General features: G+C 37.8%; 2 protein-coding genes across 5 annotated transcripts in view; one reads left to right on the top strand and one right to left on the bottom strand.

The window, feature by feature from the left end:
• The window catches only part of LOC145671331 (DNA damage-binding protein 2-like), a 212,196-nt gene that overhangs the window by 12,864 nt on the left and 179,839 nt on the right, over positions 1–19,493 (top strand). For 3 of the 4 annotated variants that reach the window (XM_081740346.1, XM_081740340.1, XM_081740341.1), the window contains one exon: positions 4,066–5,679. The exons of the other annotated variant lie outside the window; for it this stretch is intronic. In XM_081740346.1, coding sequence (XP_081596472.1) covers positions 4,289–5,674 — 1,386 coding nt within the window. In that variant the 5' untranslated portion in view covers positions 4,066–4,288 and the 3' untranslated portion in view covers positions 5,675–5,679. Of the gene's footprint in view, positions 1–4,065; positions 5,680–19,493 lie in introns of those variants that run through there. 4 annotated transcript variants of the gene reach the window in all.
• On the bottom strand, positions 15,556–16,080 carry LOC145671697 (uncharacterized). The gene has a single exon (XM_081740897.1). It carries the CDS (start codon positions 16,078–16,080, stop codon positions 15,556–15,558), a length of 525 nt encoding a protein of 174 aa, XP_081597023.1.

Raw genomic sequence — 19,493 nt, 5'->3', positions numbered from 1 at the left:
ATTTAGACATGACTCAGTGGTTCGATAGATTTATTCCGCTCGTGTTGAACTATTAATTTAACATCTAGATATAATCTTCAAGAATAGAGTTGCTTGAGTTCCGATGACACTTATTGCAAAATGTCATCGTGATGTTTTAGATATACAAATTGACGGGAGTGGCATGAATCTGAACGATATTACCCGGATACGAGAAAACTGTTGACTTCTATGCGTTAACAAGTTTGATTCATCCAAGGTGATATTTTCAGTTTTTAATAGTAGAGGAACAACTCTTAACGCTGGAACCGTACACGGGGTACACATGTACCCCAGTTATAATGTAAAGTTCCATATTAAATCTGTAGTTTGCTACACTGAAATCACCCTGCTTCTAGTTTCATTGTTTGAGTAGCCGGTTAGTTTGTTAAAAGCAGCCAGTGTGTATTGTCTGTAACTGCTGTGTGGCAATTTCGGGGCACACTTTTACCCCTGTGTTCGGTTAACGTATAGTGATCTTAGTAAATAGCAGAATGGAAAGTCTCAACGTTCAGCAAATTCAACAGTGTTTGATAGAAGATTCAACTGACACTTCTTCAATAGATGGCTTGGATAGTGAGGAGAGTTGTTGAAAATATTACGTCAAGTGGAGTCAACTGACAGTGACAGAGAAAAAGCTTCTGTGAATTTGGATCGTTCTGGAAAGAACTTCAGTCAAAGAAACGTCCACGTAAGTGAAAAATCAATTGATTCAGAGCAAAATAAGTTACTAAAGTGTGTGAGACTCCTATTAACCTTTATGGGAGAAATAAGTACATGTGAAGTGGAGCTAACACTGCTAGAAGTCGAACGCCAGAACGGAACTTGGTTGTTCATTTGCCAGAAATAAAGGTAGTGCTCGACTTGTTACTTCAGAAAATGAAGCTCAGTCATTATTCTTCGATGACAACACACTAAATAAACTTGTTACGTTTACGAATGCTGAAATTCAAGTTCAGCGCCAAAAATACAACTCCAATGACGCTATGGGTGGTAATGTAGGACCAAGTTTCACTCCAGATACAAACCTCGTAGAAGTGAAGGCACTATTAGGTTTATATTATTTAGCTGGTGTGTTCGGAATGAATTCAATAAACATTTCAGAGCTTTTGAACAAAAATACAGGAATAGCATACTTTCGCGCAACAATGTCCGAAAAGCGATTTGAATTTCTGACAAACTGTCTTCGTTTTAACGACTGTTCAACAAGAAAAGAACGAGCTAAAGATGATCGCTTAGCTCCGATACGAGATCTGTTTGACCATGTTGTGGAACGTTGCCAGGAATTATATTGTCTTTCCGAATATTGTACGTTAGATAAGCAGTTATTGTCCTTTAGAGGGAGATGTCCGTTCCGGATATATATTCCCTCAAAGCCAGATAAATATGGAATAAAGATACTGATGTTATGTGACGCCAAAACCTTTTATATGGTCAGTGCTGAGGTATATACGGGAAAAGGATCAACACCAGGCAACGCACTTGTTTCCGCATATTACACCGAAAAGTTGACATTACCCATTCAGAGTACAAACAGAAATTGTACCTTTGATAATTAGTCCACAAGTATCCCTACAGCTGAAAAAGCTTCTTAACCTTTCTGTGACCGTAGTGGATACATTGAAGAAAAACAAACCAGAGATTCCGCCTTCATTTTTTTCTGTTAAGGACCAAGAGCGGAATACAGCAATGTATACATTCAGTGGTGCCAACACTCTCTTATCATATTGTCTTCCCAAGTCGCAAAGGAAGAAGATAGTTTTGATGCTTTCTACGATGCATGACCAACCTGATAATAACGATTCTGTTCATATTCCAGAAATTGTTGATTTTTACAATACTTCAAAATGTGGTATAGACTCTTTTGATCAGATGTGCCATAAATACTCTGTTTCTCGCAAAACAAGACGTTGGCCACTGTGCTTGTTCTACGGGCTACTGAATGCTGTTGGCATTAATGCGCTCGACGTATTAATGGGATTACCACAAAACAAGAATAAATCCTTGAAAGGAAGAACGTTTCTAAAGAATTTGGTTATTTCACTAATTACTCCACATCTTGAAGAGCGTTGTTAATTGCCTACATTGCAATCACATCTCAAGGAAACTATTCGTTGGATTTTGAAGATGGATCCAGTTCAGGTTCGACCTCCTTAATGGTCATGTGGATCCGGAAGATGTAGTTTTTGCCGAAGGAGCAAAGACAGAAAAAGCCATATTAGCTGCAGCATATTAGCATATTAGCTTGTGTGGGAAATTCATTTGTTTGGAGCATCAGAAGAAGAAATGCCCATCGTGCTCCAAATGAACACGAAAGAGGTGTTGACTTAAGAGAGGCTCAGTAGTCGTTATATGTTTTATGTAAACTAAAATATTAAACAATATAAATAATATTCTTGATACCGGTCATTTCTTTCCTGGGGTACACCTGTACCCCGTGTACGGTTTTTGTAACATATTTGAAGTGTACGGTTTTAGGGTTAAAGGTAAAACATGAAAATATTGCCTGTTTTGTAAAAGTTATTAAAATTTTTAATATTCATTATATAATGCTCATTATAATGTTCATTATATCACGTCACATGAACAATTTTTCATTGTCAGCTAAATGTGTCACGTTGTCTTTTCTTAGTTTTTTCATTTGTGTCTGCTTTCTACATTCTCCACTTCTTCATTCTTGTCTTCTAACCGTAGTGACAACGTAATTAAATTTTAGAAAGGTTCATTTAATAAACTCATACTTTCGGATGGTAGACGCAAAAGAATCTGTCTTAAGTGTTTTCACTTCAATTTTAATTTTTATGAAGAAATTTCCCGAGTGCAATCAAAAGTAATTTATTCTATTTTCCTTAATCGTTTATGTATACGGTAACAAATTAAAAAGCCTTGCGTTTCTAAGGCTTAAAATAACTTATTTAAATACGTATATATAAAACATGATATGCATAATATTTATTTTAGCTTAGTGGTAAGAAAGGTACCAATGAAATACAAGTTTGAAAACAAATTATATTTTATTATTGTTAAAATCGTAACAAATATAATATTCCTTACTATGGCTATATTTGGTATATTGCATTATATATTCAGCTATGTCCATATTATGTTGTATTATACGTACAGAGGTGGTGTATTTTAGTTCTGATGCTGATATTGCAATTTGCTTTGTATCTTGACTGTTTCGATTTCCCAATTAAGGATGCAAGTACCTATTTCCAAACAGTCTGTCTTTATTGAAAGTTGCATTCTTTTTATAGAATAAACTTTCCATTTCATTTGTTTCTGTTGAGGTGATTAAGGTGTTAGAAATTCTTTTCTTACGTTCTACCATGTAAAAGTATCACAAAGTGTAAATATAGATACTGCCCATAAATGTGAAGTTATTGTGATGCAAAATCCATACGCACTTACACAACTGTATTTGAGAAACCAACATTAAGATTTAAATTTCTGGAGTTGCTTAACTAGAATACATTTTTCTTGGTAGTTCTAATCAATTTGACTTTGTGTATTCATCTTTCCCGTCTTCGTTAATTATTTCCTTTCTTATGCACCTAGGAGTTCCTCTTAATAAGGAAAGTGAACAAATGCAATACTGATGATTTAGGTTTTCAGGAAAAATTTTTAATTTCATTATATCTTATTTAGTTTACGTTGGTACAGCGCATGTGGAATTGCATAAATTATCCAGAAAGGGTAGTAAATTTTTGCGTAATTACGTCACTACAGAATATTACACCGTTGTCATGTTTCTATATCTCCTTGGAGTTCATATCTGCCATTGAAAGTTTGATACATATTTTCATTCATTGCCAGAAAGAGAAAATGGGAGAAAAGATAATCATATGATTTATTATGCTAAGGAAAGCACCGAAGTATTTATTATATTTCAAAATTTGAGTCATTCTCTTTAAATAAGAGGCATAATTTGTCCCTAAAAGTAAACAGCATATTTCTGTGGAAGTCTGTTAAATGAACTTAACTTTTACTCTACCTTTTTCCAACATTCTTAAGCCGACATTTTATTTATTTATTTTTTCTTTTCAGACCAGTAACCGGAGAGTTGTATGATTCCACACAGACACTTTCCGAAAACCATCAACTTTCAACACACATTACATTAAGTACTGATTTAAATCAGACTAGTGTCACCAGCTCTATCCGAAAATTTTCCTACTCAACTCAGGTATCAACAGATACAAAAGATTTGTTACAGATACCGTCTAAATACGGTAAGGAGCTCAGCCGGAAATCGAGGTTAAATAACCAAATGCTCTCTCATACAGAGCAAAAACGATATATTTGCGCTGAATGTGGAAAGTCATTTACTCACAAAGGTATGCTAAGCCAGCACATGTTTGTCCATACAGGTAAGGGGGCACATTCCTGCCTCCAGTGTGGCAAGTCCTTCACGCGAAAATTTGGTTTACAATTACACATGTTAGTTCATACGGGTGAAAGACCGCATTCCTGTACCATGTGTGGCAAGACGTTTACTAGATTATCTTACTTGAAAAAACACATGCCTCTTCATACAGGGGAAACATCAAATAAATGCGTGTTCTGTACCAGAGCGTTTACTCAGAAATCGGCCCTGAAAAGACACATGTTTTCTCATTTAGGTGGAAAGCCGCAAACTTGTATTCAAAGTGACAAGTCGTTTACTCTGAAATCGGACTTGGAAAGTCACATGATTTCTCATGCAAATAAAAAACCATATACTTGTACCGTGTGCAGGAGAGGGTTTACATATAAGAAAAGTTTGAATACGCACACGAATCTCCATACAGGAGAAAAGTCTCATAAATGCTTACACTGCGGAAAAAAGTTTACTCAGAAGTGTGGCTTGAAAAACCACATGTTCTCTCACTCAGGTGCAAAACCATACACCTGTTCTCAGTGTGGCAAGGGGTTTGCTCAAAAATTGAGTTTGGAAACTCACGTACTTTGTCATTTAGGTGTAAAACCGCATACTTGTAATTTTTGCGGCAGAGCTTTTAGAAACCAACCCGCTTTAAGAAGGCACAAGCGTCTTCATACAGGAGAAACACATAAATGCTTTCTCTGTGGAAGAGCTTATATTCAGAAATCGGATCTGAAAAGGCATATCATTACTCATTCTGATGAAAAATCGCACACTTGTACACAGTGTGGAAAATCGTTCACTCGAAAATTCTGCTTGGAAAGTCATATGATTTCTCATACAGGTGAAAAGCCATACACATGTAGTTGGTGCGGCAGATCATTTGCTTGGAAAAAGTCTTTGGAATCTCACGTTTTATCTCATTCAGGTGAGAAACCGCATAGTTGTAATTTATGCGACAGAGCATATGCATCCAAAGGGGACTTAATAACACACATGAGTGTTCATACTGGGGAAAGCTCACATAAATGTTTACACTGTGGCAGAGCGTTTGCTCGGAAATCTTATTTGAAAATACACATGTTTTCTCATACAGGTGAAAAGCCATACGCTTGTGATCAGTGTGACAGAGCATTTACTCGGAAATGGCTTTTGAAATCGCACATGCTTTGTCACTCTGATGAAAAATTGCATACTTGCAATGTGTGCGGGAGAGCGTTTACACACAAATCGGGCTTGAGATCACACATGCTTTCTCATTCAAGTAAAAAATCGCACAATTTAACCGGATGAGTGAATAGTGCATAAATCGGAATCACCGCAAAACTGCAATCACTTTGTCAGCATGATTATGTAATTAACTTTCTAAACCGGCAAGTTCCAAAGACTGATTCCTTGAGATTTTGTGCTTCTGTAGATATCACGCATCACATAGTACCCGGAAAGGTGATCCGATGATATAGCTTCACCAACTGGTCAGCGGACGTCTGTTGAAATAAGCCTTATTGGGAACAATTTTATATATGGGGAAGAAGTCAAATAATTTTGCGCCTACCATGATTAGTTACTTCAGTACGATTTTTAACCACATTTCATTCAAATGATTTCTAGGTGTTTAAAGAAAATTTAGGTAAAAGTTTATTGGATTTTTATTCGCTTTTTTTAAAAATATTTTTCTCTCATGTTTCTTCGTTTTCCAATTTTGAGAGAATAAGTTAAAACCGTTAAATTATTTCAGTATTTGAATTAACATAAAAGCATCTCCAAAAATTATTTTCTCAATTTTTCGTTTCTTTGTGTGCAAGTTCGAAATTTTTTATAAAATAAAAATGAGTTCCTTGGTCTGTCACAAAGTCGAGTAGTAGGATTGACTAAAACAAGATATTAGACACAATTGAAGAATTAAGGAAAATTATTTTGAAACTAATATTTCTGAGATTAGCATAATTACCATTACGAGGGAACAAGAGAAGCGAAAAGAAATAAGTATCCGGTGTAATGTTAGTAGATATGATAAGATTTCTGAAAGACTTAATTTTTTAAACTTTAATTCCAGTAGTCGGAGTCTGTTAGAGATAACATAAATACCTATCATAGCTTTAAAGTTATGTAGTTTGTAAATATGTTAAATTGCTTAAATTCTCCCGACAGTTTTCAGGTCCAGCGATCTGGAACCTCTTTATTTTTTTAGCCAATAAAAAAGGCGCAAACTAACACGGTATGATTCCCTGTCATTTTAGCGCAACGATCTGGAAATTGAGTGATTACTTGGTTTTAAAATCGATAGGGTACTAAAAGTAATGAACCAAGCCTGATTCGTATTTAGTTCGGAACCATCCCAGAACGTACTAAGCGGATGCAGCCTGGAGGCATCCCGACGATTTCTTCCTATGATATTAAAGAGAAGTGATCGCCGAATGAGTCCCGTACGTCTCTCCTTAACCGGGATCGGTCGGTTTTTAGTGTGCTCAATTTTGTTTTATATCGTTTCTGTATGTACATAAATTTGTATATTGACCTCTGCTGCCACCTAGCGGGAGATTGGAATGTGCGCGGCCAGGAAAATTTTCATTGGTCTCTCAGGTGTCCAGTTTGAAGCAGAGTCGGCATAGTGACAGACGTGTTCTGTATGAGAGCGAGCCGCTAACAATCGACCGATTGGGTTGGTGTTTTTTTCTTTCGATCCTATTAGTGCGTTGATGTGATTTCGAAGTGAAATGGATTCTGAGGCTGCCCAGATAAGACAATTGTTAATGCAAGAAGAGAATGACACAGATATTGATAATAATATGCTGTCAGAATTTGACGGTTTTGCTGATTCAGTCGCAGGTGAAGACATAAATACAGACCAAGACAGCCATAGTGAAGGGTCTGCCGATGAGTGTGGTGACATTTCTCCTAGTTCTGGTGTTCATTATCTGGGCAAAGGCAAATTGTATGTGTGGAATGCTCACCCACCACAAGCAGCACGTAGAAGACGAAGAAATATTGTTTTTCATCCTCCTGGTGTAAGGAATGAAGGTGCGAAGAATGCTCAAAGTGTTCGTAAAGCATGGATGTAATTTTTGACGGATAAAACAATAGAAGAAATAACCAAATTTAAAAACGACCGTCTTCACAAACTGAGAAGCAGCTATACCAGGCACAACGAAGTTCCTGACACAAACACGGATGAGATTTGTGCTCTCATAGGACTGTTGTGTTCTAAGATCTTCTCACCAAATAGTAGAAGATCTGTGGAATACAGATGGGACAGCGCCAGAATACTTTCGTCTCGTAATGAGCTACAAACGATTCTTGATGTTGTTGAGGGCTATGCGGTTCGATGATGCAAAAACAAGACAGGAACGAAGAGCTTTAGTCAAACGCCCCTATTCGAAATGTATTTGATGAGTTTGTACAAAAATGTAAAGACTTACAGTGTCAGTGAATATGTAACTATTGACGAAATGTTAGAATCATTTCGCGGAAGATGTCCATTCAGACAATACATTGCTAAAAAATGAGCCAAGTATAGGATAATATTGTTTGCCATGGTAGATGCCAGAATGTTCTACACATCAAATATGGAAGTGTACGTCAGTAACCAACCAGATGGGCCGTTCGTGTTGGATACCAGACCTGCAGCTGTTGTCAGGAGACTTGTAGATCCGATCCGTGGGTCAGAGAGAAACGTTACAATGGACGATTGGTTTTCTTCTGTGCCTTCAGTGAATCAGTTGGTTCGTGAGGAAAACTTGACATTTGTAGCAACGCTGAGGGAAAACAAGAAAGAGCTCCCACCGGAAGTTGTCATCACAAAACAACGGCCTGTTAACAGTAGTCTCTGCCTTTTCAGTAGACTGTATGGTCGTTTCCTATGTTCCACACAGGAATACGAATGTAATATTTATTTCAAGCATGCACGACTCAGATGAGATTGATGGAAGAACTGGTGACTTGTTTAAACTGTCTGTCATAACATTTTACAATCTCACGAAAGGAGGATTAGATGTTGTATATCAAATGAAGTCCACCTACAGTGTTGCCAGAGTCTGTTGCCGTTTGCCCCTCAGAATTTTTTCACACTACTGGACACTGGAGCCATTAATGCCCAAATTATACTTTTGTGCAACACCAACCAGAAAATTACACGCAGAAATTTCCTAAAGGATTTGGCTATTGATCTAACAAGAAATCACATGATCAGGAGACTTCCCATGTCAGGTGTTCGAAATGATGTGAAGATTCGTATTAGGAAACATCAGCTTCCACCTGAAGAAACTGTCCCCGAGCCAACCCGGAGCAGAGAACGAGTGAGGTGTGCGTTTTGTCCCAAGAGAAAAAAACGGAAAACAAAGACAAGATGTGCCAGTTGTCAACTGCCCATCTGTTGAGAGCATGTCATCACAATCTGTCACTAGTGTAGAAGCCAGAAGACCAATGGCGATGATGACACAGAGGAAGACTAAAACATTTTTGAATGAGATGGTAGTGTTACAGCAGTAAATAAGGAGGTTTTCTGGAACAAATCTTGTAAATTTTCTTCAAGTCTACTGTTTCAGTGAAAGTTTACAGGATTTTTAATTTTGTTTCACATATTCAGTGGTTTTAAGTGTTCAAATGTTATTCAGTGGTATGCTGCAAGCAAATTTTTACTTTCGATTTCACGACTCTTTCCTTAGCTTCTATTTACGCATCGAAATTTTAAAAATTTACACGATGTTGTGTTTTGTATTTACTTTACCTTTTTCCAATAATTTTCACAGATGTTATTCCTGTATATCTTCCTGTAAAATGTTAAATAGTGAACACAAGTACAAGTTAATAATATGAATATAGATAATTCACTTTTTATATGTTAGGTAGGTTTTTAATTTTTCAACATGTAATAATTGAATATTACAATGTGAAAACCTTGTATTGTGCAAACCATCAACAGAAATAACTATTTTACAATCATAATAGTAAAGTTAATGCATATATTGTATGTGCAGGCCCGTATCCACGGAAGGCAAGGAGGGCCGCCCCCCTTCCCCTAAACCTTGGCTGGCCCCCATAAAATTTCACGGTAGGCTTGCAAATGAACTATAACATGGTGATGAAGTATATGATTGGGTCGGGCCCCCCTAACTTAAATCCCCCCCTAAAGTTTTGAGCTGGCTACGGGCCTGCGTGTGAGCACGATGCTCACAACCGACCGATGCGGGTTTAATCTTTCAAGTGATGGAAGCTCCCTGCTTCTTGCCTCATTTTTGGATCTTTATTACAACTTCAACGGTTTCGTTCTAATGAGCTCGGTGGAATCTTGTAACCTCTGATATAGTAAGACAAATGACGTGATGTGTGAACATCAATTTCAGTGAGATGCTAGGGTCAGTTAGGTACACAGAATACTTTCCGTTTTCTGTCTGACAAGTCGGTGTTGCCACGTTTTCACCCTACTCTGCTTCCTCGTCCCTTCCCTCTACCGTGTACGAAAATATCAAAAAGTGAAAGGCCGAGATAGTCTTTTTACTCAGGACCATTTAATATTGTGTTGGTAGTGGACACAAAATTTAATTTTAGTTTATTTTGCAAAACTATTTTCAGACTACCACGTGTCTGTTAGTATCGAGTCTGTTAGTGTCTGTTGGTATTTGTATGAGTTCTTCGCTTTCTTTTATACCGGCACGATTAAGTATGCATCCTGTTATTCCATTTTTATAATTAATTGATTTAAATTCTTCTGTACTTCGTTAAAATAATGAAAACAAAAGAGAGAAGACTATGAAAAATATACTAATGATGCAATAGACTAGACTCCACAACCTATTTTATATCACGACCTCCTTTGATCGCATCCTCTTGCGTGCGACCCCCACAATTAATTTCCAGTTTATCAGTTTTTATTTCTTTTGCCCATCGTTTACAGCTGTAAGTTATATTTAATATATATATATATATATATATATATATATATATATATATATATATATATATATATATATATATATATGTGTGTGTGTGTGTTTGTGTATTTCAATCTGCAGATTTTAACGACTTTCATTCCTCTTTTCTCAAACTGATTGTTTTAAACGATTCACTAACTGCTTAATATTATTTTCTTTTTATATTTGGCACCCAGTTTGCAAATGAAAACGTCTATCATAAGAAGTTCAAAATATTTTTTTCTGCTAGTAGAATGTAATTACATTTTTCGTGTCCCTTCCAACCCCCATATTCTTCTCGCGAGTCCTAGATTGAGGAACCTCGCATTAGCCAAAGTGGACAATTTATGTAAAACGATGTTCCACGAGTATATCCTTTAGGCTAATCGAAACGGATAATTGATGAAAGTGGACTATTGTAAAATTATTTTTGTGCTTTCACTCGAAATCGAACCTGGGATTATGTGCACCAAAGCCACACGCCCTAGCCACTAGATCGGTGTGAAGGTCTAATTTATTTTCGAATAATGTAGTGAGATATGGATCTGATATAATAGAAAAAGCCTGGACTAAAGGGAAGGATTCTAAAAATTGTCAACATATTTATTATACCGTTCGAAGACAGTGGCAGTAGCAATGATGACGGTGAAATAAGGAGAATGAATATGTTCTGTACATTAAGTGAGTTTTTCGCCATGGTTATTTTTCTTTATTTAATAATAATGTTTTTTCATTACGGACCCTTATATTCTCATAATCATAGTAAAAATGTATAAAAATACTTAATTCAAATTCATATTGCTTGCAATAACTTATTTATGGTTACTAGTTCTTTTTCCTTCTTTCCCCCCTCCTCTTTTTCTCTTGAGAAGAGTGAAATGAACCGTAGACTTTGAGGCAAACCTGTCGTCTCACCGCCACGAGCTTTCAAGGAAACAAGCACATCACGTCGTTTGTTCTTTCGTCGGCAGCCGCGTAGGATATCTTAATGTTAAATATGGCAACTCATGCCTATTGATAGTCATGTTGGAGGTTTGTAGTGTGTTTGCAACCCCTATTGGTTGATACTTTCTTGTAGTCTGAAGAAATAGTGTTGCACATCTGATCAGCAATTTTATTTACCCAAAGTATAATAATCATAACAGAAATTTCAACTACAATAATAATCACTAATTCAAAGAAGAATGTTTTGTAGAGTTTTTCGTTGTGAACAAAGTTTAAAATGTTTATCCCAAAGCAACTCTTTGTTGAGTTCAGTGTTACTACTCAGAATGTTTTATATGCTTTAAAATACTGTACATTGAGCGCGTATTAAGCACTAATATTTGATTGATTTATTTAACGAACTTCCTGATACAGCCTCAGACGCTAATTTATACAGAAAACAGAAACGATCTACAATAGAAGAAAAAGATAAAGGAAGTAGGCCAGTGGCTGCACTAAAAAATATCATTTAATTCATTGATGGAACTTGAGGAAAGCATCGGGAGAAACCTTAAACAGGATAAATAGTCTTCGGATTTGAACCTGGGATCAACACATTAAGAATGAAGATTGCTAACCACTAGCCTACATTTTTTATTCATTTTTATTTGATATTTAGCGTCCCTTTTAGCAATGAGACAATATGGGATATGGATATTGTAGCGTCGGGGGAGCCAGTAGGGGTCGAGCCCAAGCGAAGCCACCGGTAGGACTTTTTGGTTAACGTTTTGGTCTTAAGAATACTACCTCTATCCTTGCGTACAAGGTAAAAGATCGTCGGACAGTCGCTTCCTCAATCTCACAAAGTATTACGGGGTTCCTAAGAATGTCAATGCAATAAACAAAATAAGTAAGATTTAAATAATTTCTCTCTGAATCACACCGATAGCAGTGATCTGAACAAGGAGCGGTGTGATTTATGATTCTAAGGTCAGAGGCTACGGCCTCAGTAAGAGATCGGTCGTTTAATCTGAGAGAGGCGCTATGAATCATTAACCAACAGAGATCACATTGCAAGATTACAAAAGGATACTTAGAAATTAATGGCCCGCCGTATTGTCAAATTATATGCATGTATAATTAGTTAAATACCTAATAAATATTTATAAAAAAATGGGCCACACGGGTGGCGATAGGAAACACATTCAGGTTTCGTACATCAAAGGAGAGGAGTTCAAACACATCTCGATATCAGTGATTACATCAAAAGAGGCGGACGAAACAATAAGGTACGAGTGCGCCTCGTCAGAAATGAGAGGGTTCAAGCAAATGGACAATTACAACTGGAGAGTAGTTGAACGACCAAACAGTTAGAACCAACGATCATTGTAACTCCCAATTGAGGAAGCGACTCCCCTTGATCAAATGAATTATTATATTACAAACACCACATTGAAAATCGCAAGGGTAGGAAGGCGGTAACGTTGAGTTACACATGAGAATGACGAACACATGATCTACGCTAAGAGGCACTTTCCTACCAAAGCCCTCTTACACTATTCACTAGCGACACACAACACAACTGCGAATCGAATTACACAAATTTGTCATGGGTGACGAAATTAATTCACTTACTACAGTACTTTCTTGAAGTCAGAAAACTGGGAGCGTTTGTTGATAGCCCGAGCGGATTGGCAGAAAGATGTTAGTTCTTACCTGTAGGTGGATGCAGAGGAGAGGTCAGCAACAGGCATCTTAGTCGAGACAAAGTCTTGATGTACCTTGCCCAGGTGATGTCCCTCGAAGGGGGACAGAAATCCCAGGAGCCAGCAGGACTGCGATACGAAACTACTTGTAGAATCACCCTCCCGACAATCCACCGTAAGGTGACTTACCACTTAATTCGCAGTGTATGGTCCGAGTGGAGGCGTACCTACTGAATTTATGGAGAGGTCTGGGATTATCGATCGACCTGTTGTAGTAACAAGAATATTACAATATTACAGATGTGTTGCAAGTTTGGTTTATTGTTGAAGAGTTCAAATTCTTTACAGACCGTAATGACAGAAATTTTAAGGATCACAGGTAAATCACAAATCAAGACCAAAGTCACAGGTTCCCACATATCAGTGATTTTAAACGTAGGTATGGCATTCCGAAAAGTATCAAGTCGACATCAGAGAAATAGTTCCTCGTTCAATGAGAGTAGGTGCGAGAGCAAGTTTAGTCTACGAAATAGTTCAGACTATTTAGGGTGATAGTGAGTAAGTGTGCAAGAGCCCTCTGGGTGATCGCATGGAAAAATGTCTTACTTACATTCCAAACGCCATTAAAAGTCCCGTTTCTAGAGGTGGGCGTGGTAGTGGTCATCACGCCTTATTGAATTAACACAGCACCTTCCAGTTTTTTCGTACTTCACTATACAGAACACTAAGTAACTTAACTCTGCAAGGAGTGCAGAGTACTGCTTCCCGCGAAGGAGGAAGGAGCACGGGTTATGTGCTCATCGCGTAGTTCGGAGGTAATGAACCACAAGAGATCTCATTCCTGAGGTTTTATGTGTATCAAGTTTGGGTGTGTCATTATTGCACCAGATTATGCCACAGTTAGAAAAATTACTTTAGAAGTTGGTTGGATGTTTATGAGGTAATGGTTTGGACCACTTGGTGAACTCTGATTGGCTAGAGGTATTCTCATACTACTTATGATAGGCGCGTGACGATTCTGATGACTATGATAGTTCCAAAATGTACATACCTTCACAAGGGTAACACTCAGTAAAAAGAAAAAATACAGACATGGGTTCCACTAAAACCAGTTAAGATTACACAACATTATACAAAAAAGGGGTGGCACATAGTCACCACCAGTGTTCAGTTCAAAGGTCAATTTAGCAGCTGCGAAAGTATGAAGTCAGCGCTAAATACAGAATATCAGGAGTAATACTCTAAGAGGGTTTGGTAATATTAATGTCAGACAGATGATTCACCGTGAAACAAGTTATTTTAAAAAGGGGAAAAGAGAGAGAAAAAGAATCTTATCATAGTTGGTCGTAAGGGTTGAGAAGGGTGTCTGAAACGGAAGTCAGGCAGACATCCCTAAGTATCTATCGTCTTTACAAGTGGATTAAGAAATAGTTATTCCACCGAATTCGTAAATGAAAAAGTTTAAGTCTTGGCGATAATTGTATAACAACTGATTTAAACAAATTCGCGTAATATATGTAGAGGAGAACTTGTCGTGGATGTACAGGGTGTTTGCAAAAACACCGCAAAAAGTTTAGTCACAACAACCTACAGGTTAATAACGAAATGGAACCACAAGAGCTGCCGCTGCTAACCGCTTAGCCACGAGGGAGCTTGTTCGATAAACATTTCCCTTTAAAATCTCAGGTTTCCCTCGCATTTGTGCAAGTAGCATGTTTCCAGCATATATTATCACAGTTCTGTTTTGAAATAAGGATCCGTATGCTCATACACACACACATATATATATATATATATAACTATGGCTTATGGAACCCGGAGGTTCAGTGCCGCGTTCACAAAAGCTCTCCACTGACTTCTATCCTTAGCTAATTGCATTCCAGTTTCTACTTTGTATTCCTATCTCTGCGAGATCCATCTTAATATTGTCCTCCCATCTGCGCCTAGGTCTTCCTAATGGTCGTTTTCCTATGGGTCTACCAGTCAAGACTTTGAAAGCGTTTCTACTTTCTTCCATTCTAGCTACATGACCTGCCCACCTAAGCCTCCTAGACTTGACGACCCTAACAATGTTGGGTAAACCGTATAAACTATGTAGTTCCTCGTTATGAAGCTTCCGCCATTCCCCATTCTCGTTCCTCTTGGGTCCGAATATTCTTCTCAGGATCCTGTTCTCAAATACTTTCAGTCTATGTTCTTCCCTCAGAGTAAGCGACCATGTTTCACAACCATACAGAACAACAGGCATGATTATCGTTTTATATATTTTAAGCTTCAAATTCCTCGACAGAATTTGCGACGACAAGATATTTTGAACCGAATAGTAACACGAATTCCCTGCTTTTAGTCGACATTTAATTTCTTCGTGAATATGATTTTCGTCTGTTAATATTGATCCTAAATATTTGAAAGTATCCACTTTATCAAAAGCATTATTTAATATTTTAACGCCTCCACAATTTGCCGTATTACGGTCCCGACGCACTTCCATGTATTTATACAAAAATTCACCTTTAGTTCGGAACAAAGCGGAAGTGAGGGGAAGCGAAGTGCAGCGTTGCCGGTGCTTAACGCGAGAGAATGGTGTCGTCTGCTTCAGACCACGGAGTTCCAATCTCACGCACTGAACAGAGAGTTAAAAAAGGCCATTTTCGGACATTGCATGCATTATGATGACCCTTCCTCCCTTCCCCGACGGCGGTTTGAGACCTGGAGTTAGCCCGTCCTTCCACGCTTCTTCTGCCGTTTTAATTGATGTGTCTTTCCAAGCTTTTGATTTGGTTATTCCGGCATTCGCCCACGATTCATCTGTATAAACAATAGTTCTGCCGTCAGCTCTATAATTTCTTATTTGTCTCAGATACCTATGCCTCCATGCTATTATGTCTTCTCTATCAATCAACAACAATTTGCGGCCACGTTTTATAAATTTAAACCCCATATCAATGATGAATCTTCGAAGAGTAGAAATAGAAAACTTCGGTAGGTCACTATCTTCATTTATAACGCGCTGAATTTTCGCTAAAGTAGGGAGTTCGTTTTTTCTATACATGTTATGAATTTTGCGCCGTATTGCTGCTTGTGTAAAGGTATCATATTTCTGTAGCCGAGTCACTCCTATCATTCGGTCTCTTCTTCCTAGGAGTGGACACTTGACCATTATTACTCAAAAATTCCCGCTTCACGTTCATAATAGTGGAGGGAGAAATGAGAGTTGCTTCAGATGTTTTTCTCAAAGTCTCTCTAACAGTTTCCATGCCCCCCTTTTCCCCCTGATTACGAAAGTATATATACACATTTAACAAGATTCTTTTCTCTCCTGCAGTGAGAGGTTTATCTTGTTTCCGCTGCTGTTTGTAGCATGAGGAGAATTTGAAACCATTGCGATTTATTCGCAAATTGAAAATCAGGAATAACAATTAAACACAACACAACAAAACAAAATGTTAAACACCACCGCAAATATACAAATAATGTAAATAAAACACTTGACACACCACCGCTCGCCTACAAAGACACCAAAATGTCAAAGTGAATTGACAACGCGTGGCAACTTCTCCGGTCATTGTTGTCGGATTTCCGCAAAGACTGCGTGGGTGAATGCATGTTCAAAAGCCATATATCACACACAACAACACGGGAAATCCGACAAAACTGACACCCACCCATACAAGGGCCTACCCCTCGGTCAATGAACGGTTGCCACTGCATGACCATTCTTCTTAGAATTTGGCTAAAAGGGTGTGCTGGGATTCATCAGAGATTGCCTTACTAGAACAGTGGGATATTTACGGTTTTGTTTCAGGGGGCTTTGCTAACTTTATTCCTTGAAATGTGAAAATTGTAAACCTCATATTCATGCACTAACATTTTTCGAGAACTTGTACTTAGCGTTGTCTAGTACTGGGGGAGGAGGCTGCTTTTTCTTTCGTTTGTGAAATATATACCAGAAAAAATACATATGTATTTGTATGTTATTTAAGAGCTAACACACTAAACATTTATTTTTTATTCCACCAAATGTTAAAGACAGTCCTGCTCCTCTGATCCTCCACTACATTGTTTTTCAACTTTATAAATATCTTAACCACTGCTTTTTTAAGTAGATTATGCGAACGCCTTGCCTGCAGGCCCGTATCCAGAGGGGGTCTGGGGGGCGGGCTCCCCCTAAATTTTGGCTGGCCCCCTAAAATTTTCACGGTAGGCTGGCAAATGGACTATAATATGGTGATAAACTATAATATGGTTGGATCGGGGCCCCCCTAACTTCAGCCGGGCCCCCCTACATTTTTGGGCTGGCTACAGGCCTGCTTGGCCGTCCCACCAATGTTGAAAACATATCTGCGTCCATAGTGCCATATGAAGTCCATTTACAGCGGAAACGTTCCCATATTATTTTCTATACATTTGTCAGAAGTATTTGTGTAGCACGGTCTTAATTCCCCAGCAACCAATGCTATAGAAGCTCTATGATATTAATAATAATAATAATAAAATCCATAAGGTTGAAACTCTCACGGCTTTTTTGCTGTTCACACTTCAGGTTGATATATTTGGGAAGAAGGAAACTTTTCTTCATCTGCTATCTCATGGCTAAGGAATTCGGTTGTAATTCAAACCGATTCCATTTAAATGAAATGAAATGTTTGAGTTTTACGTCCCACTCTTATGTCGGTTAGGCTAAAGGAGACGGTGATTATAAGAAATGAGTGAAATGGTGGAATGTAGAAAGTGGGAGGAAACAGGAGAACCCCGAGAAAACTCACGAGCACAGTGTTTGTCCACCACAAAGTCCACACGCGCGAGCTGGGATCGAACAGGGACCCCAAGCTCCGGAGATGAAAGGTCGAGTGCAAATCACATCACCAGTCCTTCTGTGTGATAGTTATTTTTCAGTTAACCCTTGAAGAATCCCTTTCAACGTAATAACTCGTATATTGTCTAAGAATTGAATGTGAAAGTGGTGCAGAGATTATCTCTGTTTCTATAGTAGATGTATGTGAATGAAGTTCCTCCGGAGTCGCATGGCATTTTGGCAAATGTCATGACATAGAGTTGAGAAAACTGCAGATCCGCTTCTACGTAAATTAAATATAAGGAATAATCGTAAATAAGTTGTACATATGTCAACAAAGCATAATCCCAGATATAAAATAATGTTTATTTCTTGTAATCACTGATATCGTTCAAAGCTTAAAGTGTCACTGCTTCATTAATACTTGGTACAAAGAAAACTACCGTTGCAGTTGTTTTGTTTATTCTTCTTTCAAATATTTACGCATAATTTGACACATATAAAGATCATTGTGACGAAATTGAAAAAGAAAACCTAAATGGATGTTCTGTGGAACTAATGTAAAATCATATTACTGTACAGAAATATATACGCTCACACACTAGAATAAACAACATTTTCTTCGTGACGTACTGGCAACCCTGCTAACTGTCGTCACTTCCGTTCTGATCCTAACCTGAACTTTTGTATAGTTTTCTCTGCATTTACTTCTAGACCCATGTCCCTGCAAGCGTTTAATAAGATCTCTGCATTTATTTCTACTGTTCTCCTATCATCCCCTATTAAATTTACATCATCAGCATATGCAATAACCTGGTGAATGCCGTTCAACTCTAGGCCCTGGTTGCTATCTTTGATTTTTCTTATGGCGTATTCCAGCACAAAGTTAAATAATAATGGCGACAACGCATATATATTTGTATTATTATTTTAATGAAAAATCGTATTTTCGTTGTGAATACAGATTGGGGAAGCCTTTATAATGTAGGATATTGTTTCATTTTATCTTGCAAAAACAATAAAACACATAGTGAAAGATACGTAGCTACGCTAGCGTCTTTATTTTGACGTAACACAATTCTATTGTTCACAAAATCATTCAATTGTTCTGTAATATTATGCACTTACTGAAATTACTATTTCCAGAAAAGCAATATACTCCACGTGGCTATATTGCTTTAATAGCATTGCCCAGATTGTTTTAATAGGAAATAGGTTGTCTCCCTGTGGGAGCTTGTTTTCGAATCCTAAGTTAAACTGCCTCGCTTATCTTCCCTTGCTATCGCTAGTTCAGTTCCTTCTCTGGTTAGAAAGCAAATCTCGTTGAAACACACGAAGTGAAAATAAAAGGTTACCTATAGATTAAGAGAGTTGAAAACGTTTAGGAATCAGTTTTATTCATAACTCACATTAGAACGCCCTCGCGGCTATGTGGATAGCGTACGCGCATTTGGCGCGGGAGACCCTGGTTTGATTCCCGGTAGGAGTTCATTTGGCTCGTATTCCACGTTAAGCAGGATCTCATGTCCTGGATCCCACGTCCCACATACTCTTGCTGCTGAAACGGATGCTAAACTCAAATCAAACAAAATCATATAACCAACTGTATTCTATATTCATCATATATAGACCTCATTCTTCAGCCGACAAACAAAAGAATATATTTGTCGAATGCGACTCGACAATGAAATGGAATCACATGTACACAAGAAAATAAACATTTTTCTTTCTGTCTTAACAGCACAATATAGTGCTTATAACAACAGTAACTACTAGAG

The sequence above is a fragment of the Thermobia domestica genome, chromosome 15 (genome assembly GCF_964235325.1).
Source record: "Thermobia domestica chromosome 15, izTheDome1.hap1.1, whole genome shotgun sequence".
In the NCBI taxonomy this organism is placed as follows: Eukaryota; Metazoa; Arthropoda; class Insecta; order Zygentoma; family Lepismatidae; genus Thermobia; species Thermobia domestica.
Note: the sequence above shows the minus strand (reverse complement) of the source record. Positions and strands in the feature narration are given on the sequence as shown.